This window comes from Callithrix jacchus, chromosome X (assembly GCF_049354715.1).
Source record: "Callithrix jacchus isolate 240 chromosome X, calJac240_pri, whole genome shotgun sequence".
NCBI classification, from domain to species: domain Eukaryota; kingdom Metazoa; phylum Chordata; class Mammalia; order Primates; family Cebidae; genus Callithrix; species Callithrix jacchus.
Window position 1 is genome coordinate 120,624,534 of NC_133524.1, and position 17,548 is coordinate 120,642,081.

The 17,548-nt window shown below is 36.3% G+C and overlaps 1 protein-coding gene across 3 annotated transcripts in view; it reads right to left on the reverse strand.

The window, feature by feature from the left end:
- TENM1 (teneurin transmembrane protein 1) overlaps positions 1-17,548 on the reverse strand; it is an 801,721-nt gene that overhangs the window by 495,227 nt on the left and 288,946 nt on the right. For all 3 annotated transcript variants that reach the window (XM_078363019.1, XM_054251187.2, XM_054251185.2), the window contains exon 4: positions 2,140-2,400. In XM_078363019.1, coding sequence (XP_078219145.1) covers positions 2,140-2,400 — 261 coding nt within the window. The remainder of the gene's footprint in view (positions 1-2,139; positions 2,401-17,548) is intronic.

A 17,548-nucleotide genomic window follows, 5' to 3' on the forward strand; every position in this document is an offset into this window, starting at 1 on the left:
TCCAGTATTTCCCATGGATACCAAAATCTATGGATGCTCAAGCACCTGATATGAAATAGTGTACCATTTGCATATAATCTATGTGCATCCTTCCATATACTTTAAATTGTCTTTAGATTACTGAAAATATCTATCATTATGTATATAGTTATTATGCTGCATTTTTAGGGAATAATGGCAAGAAAACCGTCTGTACATCTTCCATACAGACGCAGCTTTTTTGGTTCATTTGTTTAGTTTTTAGTATTTTTAATATGTGATTGCTTGAATCCATGGATATAGAATCCACAGCTACAAAGGCCCAGTTGTATATATTTATTTGTAGATAATGTAGATAGATACATAGATAAAACTAAATATTATTCAGCCTTTAAGAAGGAAATCTCATTTTTTGTGACAAAATGAATGAACCTAGAGAATATTTTTAAGTAAAATAAGCCAGGCATAAAAAGATACATACTGTCTTATCTCTGCTTATATGGAATTTAAAGCAGTTAAACTCCTGAAAGTAGAAAGTAGAATGGTGGGTGCCAGGGGCTATAGAGATGAGGGAATGTGGAGATGTTGATCACAAAGTACAGAGCTTTTGTCATGCAGAATCAATAATTTCTGGAGACCTAAGACACATGGTTGACTATAGTTAATAATACTGTATCATATACTTAAAATTGGCTGTACCAATCTTAAGTGTTCTTACCACACACACACACAAATGGTAAACTATGTGTAGTGACAAATATGTTAATAAATTTGATGGTAGTAATCATTTCACACACATGAAAAAAGAATAGTAGAGCCCAGTGCGGAAACTTCTTTCTTTCATTTTAATGTTTCAACCCAGTGAATATGTCCAGAGTGAGATGAGGGAGAACAAGATGTCTTGGCAGTATAAGAGGTCACCTACCACCCCATTTCATATAATTTTGGTCACAGTTTTCTCCAATTGACAGATGAAACCCAGAAAACTGTAGTGACCAAAGGTCTGCTAACCTCTACCCTAATGCTTTTCACTTAAATAAATATGCTGCATATATCAAGTATGTTCCCTCCTCATTTCCACATGTTACTTCTTATAAGCTTGGCCAAAGTCAACAATCCATACATGAACACATACATATATGAAAAAAATAAAAAAAATCAAGACCCCAGGGATACTTGGTGATATTATAAAGTCTATTATTTAGGAAGTGATATTCTAACTAGTAGGTAACCTCTAATTTCTGATTATATGGCCAGTGTCACCTTTGGGTTAAAGGAGGCAGAAGACGACAAAATAGAAAAAAAACCTGCAGGTACAGGACAGCTGGTCATTTCTCTGCCACCCGAAAAATTACTAATTACCACTGTTAAAAGACTCAGCCTTGTGGTCATGGTGATGGGGACCTACCAAATTTACACAAACAGAATGATGGAGACACCAGATTAATGTATTTAATAAGCATTCATGTGCTTTTTATGGAAAGATTTTGTTCTCTGGTAGGAGCCGAAGAACAGAAATAAAATACATTAAGCCCTTTCCAACAAATCAAAAAGACAAAACTTTTCCTTTTATAAAACTTGCAAGAAAATCGTATATGATTACAACATAATGACACTGCTGCTAGTCCTTATTGTCAAGCAAATGGATGATGTTAATTCACCTTCTGTTTTTTTAATTATTTCAGTCCAACATGGTTAATCTAAATTTGTACATTCAACAGGTTAATCTGAATCCAAATAGTAAGCACATATAGAATATGCTTATTGTACAATTGTTCATCTCACTGTTCATATTTTGATATAAAGCCCAAATACATAAAATTTATATATTTTATAATAAAATCCCACTAATATTGTGGTGGAAAATAAAGATGAAAATAAAAGGTGAGTAATAAACAAAACATGCACAATATTATGATTACATGAGATTATTTCCCTTGGGAGCTGGCCAAAAATGAAAAGTATTTTGTCTGTTATTATAAATAAATATCTATTTTCCAGATACTTAGGTACGTGCCTTGTCCATAAGTCCCTGCTAAGTTGTATTTCCATTCTGCATATTGAATGAAAGAAGGGCAGATATAGGGAAGGAGAACAAAGCAAAGGCTAAAAACTGCATTCTTTCTGTGTTTTACTTAAGCAATGCAAGTAGTTTATTACCATTTTCCCCATCAGACTTCCTTTCATGGTCAGTGTCAGTCAAGGACAATGCAGAGTTGGCCCGGCTGGACAAACAGGAGCTATGCTCTGATTTCATTCCCCTTATCCACATTCTTAGTGCATGGTCAGGTGAGGCAGCACCTTCTGTCTCTGTGTCCACATCAGATCCCATCTCTAGCTGGTAGCCATGCCGAGAAACGCTGTGCATGTCTGTTTGGTAGCCAGAGCACAGAGTGTGAGAGGTTTCGCAGAATTCCATCTCTGAGAAGAAACAAAGTTCAGAGAAAATGTTTAGAAGTATGAAGTAATCCCCCAGAAAATTCTCCTTTTTGTCCTCATTCCCCCCTCCCCCATTGGTAGTAATTATGTGTTTTTGCAAAGTTAGAATTCTGGCCTTTTATTTATGGTAGCTAGGACTCTGTGCTTATTTTGCACTTCTGTAGCTTAAAATTATGCTCCTGTTGATTCTTACAAGGTTCTGGAAAAAGCATGCCCAAAATAGCTTTATAGCTACAATTTTAGGTTTCACAAAATGTAATGAAATAAGTGAGTGCAGAGGAGTATAAAGTGTAGAGAGCTGTCCTTTAAAAGATATTTCTTTTCTAGGAAGAATATATATGATGTGCAGAGCATACCTATGCTTAAAATATTAGAATTATTTGCTTTTCTAAGTATTCCACACACACTGGATTTAACAATAAATAATTTAATGTGAAAACCGAGAAAAAAGCATTAAGTTCGAATGCACTTTTCTAAAGTATTTTTCCTAAAACAAGTTAATTTAAACTCTAAATCATCAGTATCTAATATCGTTATTTCCCATTGATTTTAAAAGAGTTCAAAGCTGACTTAATGCTAATTATTCTGTTTAATTCATTTTTTTCAACAAATAGCTAAAAAATTTTAGTCATATATTGTACCTTGGCAGTGGTTCATAGATTGGATTTCCTCTCCTTTCCCCCTGGATCTTAGAACTATAAAAATTTCAGAACCTTGAAGATGATGCAATGAATTCCTTCTTTTTATAGTTGAGGAAAATAAACTCCAGAGGATAGATGTTATTTGTCCATATCTCACATCAGATAGCAATAGAGCCCTTTTTCCTAAAACCCCCATCTAGGCATGGTTTCTGCTAGACACCAACAATGCCCCATCAGCTTACTGCATGAATAGCAGGCATTCAGTCTTACAGTCAATTTTACATTCAATTATAGCAAGGTGTCAAAAAGGGGAAAAGATGCTTTAACAATTCCTAATAAGTTAATGAAAAATGACCACATGCCAAGACATATCATCTGAAATGTCCATGTAATACTTAGATAAGGTAATCCGGAGATGTAGTACACTATATAGGATTTTCTCAGACTGACATCAGAGACAGGGTATGTCATTGGCTGGGAAGGAGCTTAACTGAGTGCATCTAATCCTTAGCACATATCAATAAAATGCAAACTCTAACATGAATTTAATTCTTTGAATACAGAAAGTACTGGATTTTAGAGCATATGCTAGAGGAAAGCAAGCATAATATGAATACATTTTAAAAATAACTATTTTTGTGGCATATAATTACCAAATAAGAATTTAACAAACCAAGTCCTTTTGTTTATTTAATATCACTACTTTCCTAGCACTGTGCTTTTTGAAACATTTAGTAGGCAAATAAAGCTACTATAATGTATTATAAAAATTCAATTAAAAATTAACTCTTTCAGGGTTATAAGTCACTGCTGAGTATGTTACTTTTTGACTTCCATGATGAATGTCTTTAAGAGTAACTCCCTTTTTCTACAAAAACTTGGCTATATTCCAAAGGAGTGGTATTCAAAAAAATAATCTTGGTTTCCACTTGTCAAACAGAAAATTTTATGAAACCATGCTTCTTCTTGCCATAAGGCTAAAAGTAAAAATCCATTTTGCCCAGTATAAATTTTAGCAACCTAGAATATTGGGATCAGCTAATATTCATGCCTCTTAATTTCACAATGTTTCATTATCCAATCCTACTGTGCAGTTGTTGCTACAGCAAGCTGGTAATAAACCTTTCAGTTCGAAGCTGCAAGAAATAAATTTTATATAGGTCTGTATTCACAACTTACTTCACTCCCCTAGACCAGTGGCTCTCAAACTTGTCTGCTTCAGAATCACCTAAAAGCCTTGTTAAAACATAGATTGTGCACCCCCACTCCTATCCATGCCTTCCAATTTAAGTTTCTGATTCAGCAGGTGTGGAGTAGGGCCAGAGAATTTGCATTTTGCATGACTTCCCTGTTGAGACCCATGCTGCTGGTCCAGGAATCATACTTTGAAAATGACTGCCCTAGAGATTTATTTGAAGTGGATGGGAGCCAGGGAATGGGTAGTAGCGAGGGTGCAAGCTCATCATGGCATTACCACAGATTTTGCTGCACCATCTCTAATTCTGTTTAAAGACACAAGAAAGGAAGCTTTTGCTCTGAATTGCTGTGAAATATCTCCATTTATTTTCCATGGATTCAGGGCACTAATTAGAAAATTTACTTCCAAAAGCACCGACTTGCATTTAGTTTCACTCATACAATGGAACATGAGATGGGGCTTTCCAAAGATTTTAATATGAGCATCTGAGCCATGGCATTCGTTGGAAAAGGATGAGCAAATAAAAATAAATACAGGTCCAATTTGTCATTCCAGATTAATAAAACACTAGATAAAGTCCTTTTAAAAGCACTGAAAGGTATAAGCAGATTTCCTTTTTATTAAAGAGATTTTTTTCCCATTCAAAAGGAAATGGATTTGTTAGAACATGGAAACATGGATTTGTTCCTTTCTAAGAAAATGCTATGTAATCTGTTAAAAAATTGCATAAACAATTTATTTTCTATTGAAACTATATCCTGCTTTGACTATAAAGATTAACTCATAAATTCCCTAATTAAATACAGTCAGATAAAAATATACTTTCTTGTGAATCTATAATTAGAAAAATAACAATCCAAGTTAGGAATCAGTTGCTCTTTAAGTGGTAAAGTAAAAAAAAAAAAAAAAAGAAAAGAAAAAGAGAAAAAGTTTCACTTACTTGTAGCAACTGATGTTTATTGAACTGCCTCATTTCCTTCCTTTTCTTGAAATCAATGTCACCATTGTAAAATATTTTCTTAAATACACAAACGTCTTCATGGTGCTCAAAATTCCCATAAGATGCATTATCTATAAAGTACTTACAACGCACCATAAGTGGTTGTTTTCTAGTCGTGCACTTATACTCTTGTTACCTAAAGTACTACATATTCTCTAGAGAAGATAAAGTTCAATGGGGTTTACTATAGATCTCTTCTTACCAAAAACTAGTTACAAGAGAAATGTAAGTACAATCTTAGAATGTCTAAGATATCAATGGATAGACTGATACTAGGAGAAACTACTTTTTAAGAGGAAACAGGTAGAGATGTGGTCAATTGAATAATATATTTGCAACCTCACAAACAGATAATTCGTTTTTGTTCTAAGGAAAACCTATTTTGCAGCCTTGCAAGAGACAAAATTTGAGCAGATTAGAATTTAAATTCAATTTTTTTTGTTTTTACATGAAATTTAGTTATGCTAGCACATATTGTGATGTTCTCTAGACTTTTTATTTTTCTTCTAAATGTATATATCTTTTGAACTTAAGTTATTGTTATCTTCACATATGAAGTAAAATTATTTGCTTTACTTTTTAATACACATATAAGAAATGTCTATATAAAATAGATTTAGGATTTATTAATCCTTCATACATTAATTATTGGGTTAACTATAATGACTAATATTATGTTGATAGTTGATGTGATCAGAATAACAGTGCATTCTATAGCAGGGAATATTTTCTTTTTAGTTCTTTATTTTTAATTAATTTATCTTTTTAGATGAAAAATGGTTTAGAGTCCATGTGCAGGTTTGTCATACAGGTAAACTGGTGTCACAGGGGTTTGTTGTACAGGTCTTTTATCACTCAGGTATTAAGCCTGGTACCCAATAGTTATTTTGTCTACTTCTCTCTCTCCTCCCACCCTCCACCCTCATGTACCTCCAGTGTCTCTTGTTCCCTTCTCTGTGTTCATGAGCTCTCACCATTTAGCTCTCACTTGTAAGTGAGAACATGTGGTATTTGCTTTTTTTTTTGTTTCTGCATTAGTTGCTAAGGATAATAGCCTCCAGCTCCATCCATGTTCTGACAAAAGACATGATCTCATTCTATTTTATGGCTGCATAGTATTCCATGGTGTATATGTACCACATTTCCTGTTTCTTTCTTCCTGCCTCAGCCTTTCAAAATGTTGGGATTACAGGTCTTAGCCACTGCACCTAGTCCGTACCACATTTTCTTTATCCAATCTATCACTGATGGGCATTTAGGTTGATTCCATGTCTTTACTATTGTGAATAGTGCTGCAGTGAACATCTGAGTGCACATGTCTTTATGGTAGAATGATTTATATTCCTCTGAGTATATAACCAGTAATAGGATTGCTGTGTCAAATGGTAGTTCTGTTTTAGCTCTTTGAGGTACTGTCATACTGCTTTCTACAATGCTTGAAATTCAATTTTTTTAAGTGGGCAAAAACTTTGAAGAGATACTTCAACAAAAGATAGGGGTGGCCCATAAGCAAATGAAAAGATGCTTGATACCACTCTTACCAGGAAAATGCAAACTAGAGCCACAATGAGATACCACTACATATCCAATAGAGTGGCTAAAAGAATTCTGACTACAAGAAGTTTCAAGAAAGAATGTGGAGCAATTATAATTCTCATACACTGGTGGTGAGGAAGTAAAACTGTACAACCACTAAAGAAAACAGTGTGGCAGTTTTCTGAAAAGTTAAAGCTATACTTACCAAAAGAGCAATGCACTCTTGGACATTTATCACAAATAAATGAAAACTTCTTTCCAACCGTACAAAGTTGTTCATCGCAGCTTTATTTGAAAATAGCTAAAAAGTAGAAATGTCCTGAGTGTCTATGAACACATGAATGAATAAACCACCTGTGGTATATTTACACAATAGAATATTACTCAGTCTTAAAAAGGAATGGACTACTGATGCATAACAATGTTGTGGGCTTCAAAATGACTGCTAAGTGAAAGAAGACAGACAAACATCTATATATGGTATACTTCCATTTATATAAAATTCTAGAAAATTCAAACTAATCTCCTGTGACATTAAGCCAATAAGTGGTTGCCAGGGTAAAACGGTGGAGGGAGAGCTGGATAACAAAGAAACTTTGGGGTGATCTCAATGTCTGTTATCTTGATTGGCGTGATAGTTTCACAGGTGTATAGAGGCTAAAGTTTATCATATTGCACACCTTAAGTATATGTAGTAAGTGTAGTTTATTATTCTTCAATTATACCCCTACAATGATTTTTAATTGACTGTACACCACCAGATATTAAAACAACAAGGAAACTTTTGAATCAATTTTCACAGGTGGAGCTGAGTGTCTCAAAGCTAGAAGGAGGTCTTACTCTTTTTTCTCTAGTGGAATAAAGTAAATGCAACATGAACAAAAGGTAGTCAAAATGTCATCTTGCTTATAGTTAAGCCAAGAGGGCATTAAGACTAACTGATGCATGATTTCTTTTTCTTTTTCTTTTCTTTCTTTCATTCTTTTTTTTTTTACAGAGTTTCACTCTTGTTGCCCAGGCTGTAGTGCAATGGCACAGTCTCAGCTCACTGCAACCTCTGCCTCCCAGGTTCAAGCAATTCTCCTGCCTCAGCCTCTAGAGCAGCTGGGATCACAGGTGCTCGCCACCATGCCTGGCTGATTTTTGTATATTTAGTAGAGACAGGTTTCTCCATGTTGGCCAGGCTGGTCTCGAATTCCTGACCTCAGGTGATCCATTTGCCTCGGCCTCTCAAAGTGCTGAGATTATAGGCATGAGCCACCATGCCCGGCTGATGCATGATTTCTCAGGGATCTTCTAGGATGTACTTTTGTCCTAGACACATAAGAGTTGAAAGTCAAATTTAGGAGGGAAACTAAGGATGAAACTCATCACTGCTAAGATTTCAGCAGATAGGGAAACATTTATAGTTGATGATCATGAGATTGAGTAGAGTTGGTTTGCCACATAGGATCACATTAGGCATCGATTAATGCTAACAAATTAATAACTTAAAAAAATGTTCTGAAATGCCAAAAAAAAAACTGTACTTTCTCTCTGAATCTAGGGGTTCAGATGAACATCAGGTGTTCAGCCTAAAGAAGACACTTATCAAAACTTGAGAAGGACAGCTATAGCTATCTGTATCAGCTTTTTTCTGGAAATGCCATTTGTGTGTTTAGTTTTGTTTTGTTTGAGACAGGGTTTCGCTCTGTCTCCCAGGCTGGAGTGCAGTGGTGCTATCTTGGCTCACTGCAGCCTCAACCTCCCAGGCTCAGGAGATCCTCCTCCCGCCTCAGTCTCCCGAATAACTGGGACTACAGACTTGCACTACCACACACAGCTAATTTTAAAATTATTTGTAGAGAAGAGCTCTCCCCAGTGTTGCTCAGGCTGGTCTAGAACTCCTTGGCTCAGGTATTACAGGTGTGAGCTACCATGCCTGGCCCATTTTGCTGTTTCTGATAAGCTCGAGATTATTTTTCTTAAAATTCTACCTACCCATGCTTCCTTTATATAAAGAGAGCTTTAAGGCATTACACTCCAAGTAAGTAATTGGAAGTCAAGAAGTGTGATTAATTTTAACCATGACCTGAGAAATTTGGGATATAACTTTTAAAGAGTATAGTCCATTTCTATAATAAGGGAGGGGGGAGGGGACGGAATTATTAGCTTCAATTATTGTGACTTATAACAACTCTTATAGATTACATGCAGAAGCAAGTGTTATTAATTAGCCATGTGATTTTTGGATAAGTCACTTAACATTTTGGGGGGCCACAGTTTTCTCATTTGTAAGATGTATGAATCCAACTAGAAATAAATCTCTAGGTAACTGACTTGCTTTAAAATTCTATAATTATAACCTGAACATGTTGTCCAACATGTGTAATTGTCAATGCTTTCAAATTGGAAAAGAGTTAGTAGTTTTATGAAATCAAGGTGCCATTTATCCTTCTTTGTGAAGGATATAGTACATATTAGTTAAATAAGATCTTGTGCCATAATTATAATTCATGCCATGTTAAAGTATTGATAGAGCCTATGTATCTACTATAAATTGCAAGATTATTGATAGAGAAATAGAGTATCTAAAATTTAAAATGTAAAAAAGCAACTGAGAAAATCATTACTTATCAAATATAAAATTACCCATTTACAACATGGCTATTGGAAGCATAATGAATAAAATTCACACAATTAAAAAATATTACTGACCCACTAATAATTCATTACTGGCTCCAGGGAAAAATGCAATGGATTATTACCATCTTAATCAAGAAATACAGAGAGAAAGAAGTGAGTAATACCAGCTAACAGGCAAATAATTTTCACTACTGGGTACCATTTTATATTTCTCAGTTTGAGGGCTTTAAAAAGAAAATGGTATCAAATTATCAACTAAATCAGTTCAAGTAAGTTTACTTAAACACAGCTTCACTGAACACCCACTCAATTTCAAGTAAAGAAATCAGAACAAAATATTCTTCTCTGATTTTTCTTAGTCTTAGAAAATTCGTTCAATTTAATTTCCTCCTCTCTTCATGAAAACGTTTTATCAAATGTACAGCAGTACACTAGGCAGTGAGCAGAGTGAGTTAACAGGACCTTGTTATGTCCTTTGGGAAGTTCCACACAGAGCCTTTTTTAAGTCCCTAATGACAACTAAGTAATAAAGACACATCGTCCAAACCTAACTTTAATTTTTCTGCTGAGGGCTCATCAGCTTTTTCTGGGGCACAGGAATGAGAGATGGAATGCTCCCATGTGCAAGACTGGAGCCTGGGGTTATAAAAGGACTTAAATAAAATAACTAAGCTTCCTGGAGCCTAATCTCCCCTTGACAGTTTCAAATGCACCCATTATCTCGGCACTCAGGACCTACTAATTATGTCTTATTTAATTTTCAAGATTTCTCCATCTGTCAGTATACTGAAAAGCATGGCAACAAATCTGGGCAGAGTTAAAAGCCTGAAGTAGAAATATTCATGCTTTGTGACCAATACTGGTTAGCTGGAGACATCCTAGAATGCAGTTAAAAGGCTATGTTAATATCAGACAAGGATGCCCTCAGAAGTACAGTGAATTGAAAATCTGTAAAAATGGCTCAAATCAGAGGACACAGAATTATAGCAGAAACTCAGAAAGAAAGAAGATGAGGTAGAAACCTGGAAGAAATCAAAACAAACTCCAATCATATTTAGAGAGAGATTAAAATATCCTTCACCAATCTAATAAGAGAAAGAGAATTTGATGTGGGAATAAGCAACTGCTATTTCCTTAAACTAATTTTCACCTTAGTGAACAGCTCCATTTAGGCTATATTCACATAAGATGGGAGAACTTGTTTTGAAGCTAGCTCAGCAGTTACCACTACAATGACAAAAATTGGATGTTATCTCTACAGTCTTTGTAATAAGGGTCTGGAAAAAGAATAAAGGACTAGAAAAGATGGTGGGAGGTCCTGGACTTCAACAGAAATTTAGATCAATGAGAACCTGTGCATGTTCCCTTTATTTCAACATTTTGAATGAGACAGAGACTTCCTGGCCAAAATGAGAAATTTTCAGGGCTACTGAACACTGAAAATGCATGGTGCTCAATGGCCCTAAAAATTTCTCATTTCTTACATGTGTTGGCCCAATTTTCTGGCTGTTCATAACACTTTGGAACCTGCATCCTTATTGCCCATCATGGTCTTCCAGGTATACTGGTGTATTTCCATTATGCTCACTAAGTATGTGAAGCTCTTTTGTCAAGGTGTATGTGTGTGTGTCTGAAATTTTAAACTACATTAATCTGCTGCACAATTCTATCTAGAGAAGTGAGATCAATGAGCTAGAGTTAAATAACCATTAAAAGCACTTGTGAGTGCTTCAAACACATACTCATAAAAGCAAGCAATATTATTTCTGTAACATTCTACACTTCTCTGTAAGCATTTACTTTGTGATGAATGAGTAAAAATGCCAAGATAGAATGGTGCACTAAAGCCAGTGTCCATCATGAACTGCAGAATAAATTACATTCTAAGGTTGTATTGACATCTCCTCAAGCCTTAGAAAAATTCTAGGCAAAGGACCCTAAATACCATGTTTTAAAAATTAATAGCTAACATTGAACCACTCTTGAAAGGGTTAACATTTTGAACCCAAATCTGACACATTTAAGGTGGTTTTGCTTAACATAAAACAATGCCTACTAATGCGAATTGAAAAATTGTTATTTTGGTAAATTAGCTGTGTGTTTCAAATAACAGATGTTCCACAAATTTGGCAAGAAGAGAAAGACAGCAGCCCATTGGCTGTGAATTCAGAAAAATACAATTTATAATATTAGACTAACGGAGAATAAGTACTCAGTATCATCTTCTGACTGAAATAGTCACACAAAAGAAGCTTTCTTCACTATACTTTTTGGCATAATGAATTGGGAAATAATTGCCTGTTAAAAATCTTCAGAAAGGTACTCTAGGGTGTAGAACTGGGGAAATGTTATTGAAACTAGTCACAAAGCCTTGGTAAAGGACCATCTTTAAGCTGGCTTGAACAGAAATTTCTTTTGTCATTCTCATCATCCAGTTTCATGCCATATCCCTAAGTTTGTAGAATGCCCTGGAGTGAGTTTGTAGCTCTTCTGACAGCCTGTTTTCAGGAACTCAGAAAATGTCACTAAAAAAAATTTTCAGGGATAGGAAAAAGAGATTCTGGCTGGATGTGGGTGGCTCTTGACTGTAGTCCCACCACTTTGGGAAGCCAAGGTGGGAGGATTGCTTGAGCCCGGGAGTTTGAAACCAGACTGAACAATAAAGCAAGACTTTTTCCATTAAAAAAAAATTAGTCATGTGTGGTGGCATGTGCCTGTGGTCCCAACTATTTGGGAGGCTGAGGTGGGAGGATCACTTGAGCCCTCAGTGATCTATGATTGCACCACTACACTGCAGCCTAAGTGATAGTGTGAGACCTCATCAGAAAGAGAGAGAGAGAGAGAGAGAGAGAGAGAGAGAGAGAGAGAGAGAGAGAGAGGAACAAGAACAAGAAGAAGAGGAAGAGAAGAGAAGAAAAGAAACAAGGAAAGAAAGAAATTTTTCAAGCAGCCTAGGTGACAGCATGAAACCTCATCAGAAAGAAAGAAGAAACGAAAGAAACGAAAGAAATTTTCCAAGTTGGGAAAGAATGAGGAAATAACTGTTTGGACACTCATCAGGAACTTGCAAATTTGAATGAATTTCATTCAGAGGAAAACATCAAATTCTGGAGAAGACTCCCACTTGCAGACCAGATAGAGTGACAGGAACCAAATGTATCCTCCTGCCTTAAATGAAAACAACGAAAGCCACACAAAATGCATGAAACAACTGTTTTCAGGCATTGGCCGACAGGTAATGAAGGACAACAATCCCTTAGATAGAGAAACACATTAGGTAAACCCTTTAAGAGTTTCTAGGCCTCAGGAAAAGGAGGGGATCACAGGTAGAGCCTGGTAGTCTTTCTGAGTTGAGAAGACTGGTCGTGTGGGAAGCCCAAGATAGCTAGAGTTTGCAGTACAGAGTATCAGAGAGGAGAGAAGTTCACAGAAAGAGAATTCCATGGATCTTCAGAGGGTACCCCCTGCTTATTCACCTGCATTCTGGACAGCACATGCATGCAAGAAAACCATCTGAGAATGGAGAAAGAGCCGTCTGAAAGGAATAAAAGAACTTCTGAATCTGAAACAGGGCTGGAAATAGTTGCTGTTGCCAACACTCAGAGTGGAAAACCCTGTAATTCATAGACATTGAATAGAACACTCAAAACAGATTTTGAATTCATAGATAGATGCCCCTCAACTTACAATGGGGTAACATTCTGATAAACCCATTGTAAGCTGAAAATATTGTAAATCAAAAGCTGACTATCATAGCTTAGCCTAGCCTACCTTAAAGGTGCTCAAAATACTTACATTAGCTTACAGTTAGGCAATGTCTTTATAATAAAGTGTTCAATATCTCATGTAATTTATAGAATGCTACACTGAAAATGAAAAACAGAATGGTTGTATGGGTACTCCAAGTATTGTTTCTACTGTATGTGTATTGCTTTTAAATCATCTGGTCAAAAATTTTTACGTTGAGCCATTGTACGCTGGAGACTGTCTGATATATGTGTATATAAAGCTTCATTCTAGTGTGTGGTTAAATTATTTGGCAACATTTTTATCCTTTTGGGTCTTGCTATTAAGCTGTGTAAAGTGGGTGCAGAGCAATGTTGGCCCTAGATATCTTCCTGTCTTATAAAATTATATGTACAGTTGCTATATGATCTAACTATTCCACCCCTCAATATTTACCAATGATAAATAAAATCATAGGTTGTTACAAAGATTTGTACATGAATGTTCATAGCAGCTTTATTTGTAAGAGCCAAAAGCTGGAAACGAAAAACATCAACAAGCAAATGAATGCAAACTCTTGTATATCCATATAATAGAATACTACTGAGACATAAAAAGGAATGAACTATTAATAAATACAATGACATAAATAAATATCAAAATAATTATGCTGAGTTAAAGAGGCCAAAGAAAAAGTCTACATACTGTGTGCTTTGAGGTATGTAAGTATCCAGAAAATGCAAATTAATATATAGTGAGAGAAAGCAGATGAGTTGTTGCCTGGGTTGCGGTGTGTAGGGAGTGAAGGGTATTGGCATTATAAAGCAGTGAAAGGAAACTTTTAGGGATGGTAGGTTGGTTCACCGTGATGATTGTGGTAATGTTTTAATGCATATCTACATATGTAAAATGTACCAACTTGTATACTCTACATATAGTTTATTGTATGTCAATTTTACCTCAATAAAGATGTTTCTAGAAAATAAAAGAGTGTAGGCTGGGCGCGGTGGCTCACCCCTGTAATCCCAGCACTTTGGGAGGCCGAGGTGGGTGGATCACGAGGTCAAGAGATCGAGACCATCCTGGTCAACATGGTGAAACCCCGTCTCTACTAAAAATACAAAAATTAGCTGGGCAGGGTGGTGCATGCCTGTAATCCCAGCTACTCAGGAGGCTGAGGCAGGAGAATTGCCTGAACCCAGGAGGCGGAGGTTGCGGTGAGCCGAGATCATGCCATTGCACTACAGCCTGGGTAACAAGAGCGAAACTGCGTCTCAAAAAAAAAAAAAAGAAAGAAAGAAAATAAAAGGGGTGACAAGAATGTTTTCTGCTTGCCTAATTGAAATGTCCAAGTAAAACACTGGGAGCAATGAAACAAAGCAGAAAGATTGATAAAACAGAAAAACAAATCGTGTTCACATACCGCCATCAATGAGGGAAATCAACAGATCGATTTATCTTAACTTGTCTGCCATTTTGCTTTTACTCCAAGGGAATCAGAAAGGCTTAAATTCTGGATACCGAAATCCTGAATGCTTAGATTGTTACAGACTAATGCAAACAAGACCAACAAATGGGGTTTAATCTTGATCTGGCAGGAAAGATTCATGGCAGAAAAGTACCATGACAGATTACGTGGACTCAACGATGTCAGTGACACATATTTGCCATTTCCACTTTAACAGTCTAGTTGCCTTTGTTTTATCCCATAGCTACAGATATCTCTCATAATCCTGGCTATTCATTCTGGTTGAATGCATGTTATTTGTTTCAAAGAAGACTGGATGAGAGGATATGGTTAACTCAGTGCAAATGAAACCCTACTATGTAAAAAACCTTTAAAATCTACTTCTCAGCAATAGGAGGTTGGTAACGTGCCATTTGTTTACCACTACTTTCTCCAAAGACTCTTCAATGGCATAGTATATATAGTCAATCGCAGAATGGGTTTTTATATACAAACACTAGCATAGTAGTCATACACTCTTGTAACCAGGGTCAGTCTTGAGCTCATTCTGAAGTATAGTAGATCTGAACCAATACAATTATTTTGAGAGTGGTGTTAAACATTACAGTCCATCCCATGACAAATTTTATTTAAAAAGGAAGTCCATTCTCCATTAGCTATGGAAGTTGGAAAACTTATCTCAGTCACCAGAAAATTCACTTGCAACTGACTAAGTATAAGGTTTTAGATGTAATCACTTGAACTAGCTAGTTTTGATTTCAAAGCACATATTCCCCAATCCTGGGGTACAAATGGATGGAGGTCAAGCTACCAAAACGCAGTTTTACATATTAAAAAAAGAAGAAAGTAAATCTGAACGTGAATTTAGCATGTTTTTATTTTATTTTATTTAAGTTCTGGGATATATGTCCGAGTGTGCAGGTTTGTTACACAAGTATACACATGCCATGGTGGTTTGCTGCACCTATCAACCCATCAACTAGGTTTTAAACCCCGCATGTATCAGGCATTTGTCCTATATCGCAGCATAGCCATCCAGGGTCCTCAACTTCCCCCAAACGGAGGATACCATACACAGAAACCATTGACATGGTTTTCATCTAGTAGATTTCAGTTCTATGGAAGAAGCTAAATTCCCATTTGTCACTGCTTTCATATACTCAATTTTTCTGACCCTCTGGAGGAAACTGAGTTAATACTCAGGTGAAATGCACAGACAATAACATGTAGATAAATATACATATGAAAATCTGTGTGATTCTGATACCAAATATTTACCAAGCACAGTTGTCACAAATTTATTCCCACTAGAATATGAGTTCCAAGACAGCAGGGATTTTTGTCTGTTTTGTTCATTACTTTTTCCCTGATACCTGGAACAATGCTTGCTACATTAGGTGGTTAATAAATATTTTCTAGTTAAATGAATTTTCTTACATTCTGGATTAAAACTTATAGCTAGCAAATTTCCAGGCTGCTTTGCAGACGTATGCAAAAAAAAATGTAAACTCAGTTATTTGTGTTCGGATTAATGATTCTGGAGCCCTAACATACAGGAATAGTAAGCAGCATGAGATATAATCTAAGACCAAGCAAGTCCCAATTCCTTAGTATGGTATATAAGGCCCTTTACAAACTGGCTTCATCCTACTTTACTGGTCCTTCTACTCCTGCCCCTACACCTACAGTTCAGATGCAGACAACTGTTTGCTGTTCTTTAAATCCATTATTTCTTTGCACTTGTCTTTGCCTTTGAACACACACTTCTCTGTGCTAGAAACACTCTTATCCACTTTTTATCCTAACAGAGGTGCATTCATCCTTTAAGATGAAACTCAAAATATCACTTCTCTGGAGCCTGCCTCAGTCTTACAGAGTGAGTCTCTCACTTTGCTTGGACTCCACAGTCCTTTATGTATACCTCTACCATGGCACTTACTTCCTCGTCCTATCATTATTTCCATGTCTGCAATAGATTGTCAGCCCTTGAGGGAAGATGACATATCTTTTTCCTTCTCTCTAATCTGCCTGGATCCTACCAGTGTCTGTCACACCATAGGTGTTCCATGAATGCTTATTGGATAACACATGGACTGAGGGCATGAAAACTTGGGTTGAAGTGCTCTATTAAAAATTATAGGCCAAGTGCATTAGCTCAGGTGTGTAATCCCAGAACTTTGGGAGGTGGAGGCAAGAAGATCACCTGAGCTCAGGAGTTTGACAATAGCCTGGGCAACAAAGTGAGGCCCCGTCTCTATAAAAAATTAAAAAAATTAGCTGGGCATGGTGGCACACACCTGTAGTCCCAACTACTTGGGAGACTGAGGCAGAAGGATGGCTTAAGCCCTGGAGGTCAAAGCTTCAATGAGCTGTGATCGCACCACTGCACTACAAAGCCTGGATGACACAGGAAGTCCCTCTCTCTCTCTCTCTCCATATATATATATATTATATATAACATATATATAATATATATAATTTGGCATTAGTCAGGGAAGGGAAAGTATACTAAACGTAGCTTAACTTTGTCAAATTTGCTAACACCGTGCTCTTAGGCAATTGGCCATGAATGGGAACATTTGAACAAGAAAGCAAGGAAAAACAAATGGAGCTAGAATTCTGGAAAAGGAAGTGACAATGGCAAAAGTAATGGATGCTGAATATGAGGAGTGAGAGAGTGACAGACAGTGGATGGACAGAAGGAACACATCGATCTTAAATCGTGCCTAGGAGAAACCTTGGAACCAGTGACAAACCCAAGTGACTATGTCAAAAGTGAAAATTCAGCCAAGCATGTGTTTTGTCAATATAATATCAAATCACTATTTGGCTCTTTGTGCTTTTTCCCTCAAGGTGATGATTTGGGGACCAAATGGAGTCAACTGTTCCAGGCATTGTGTAGACTCATCTTACATCTCTCTTATATATCACTGATG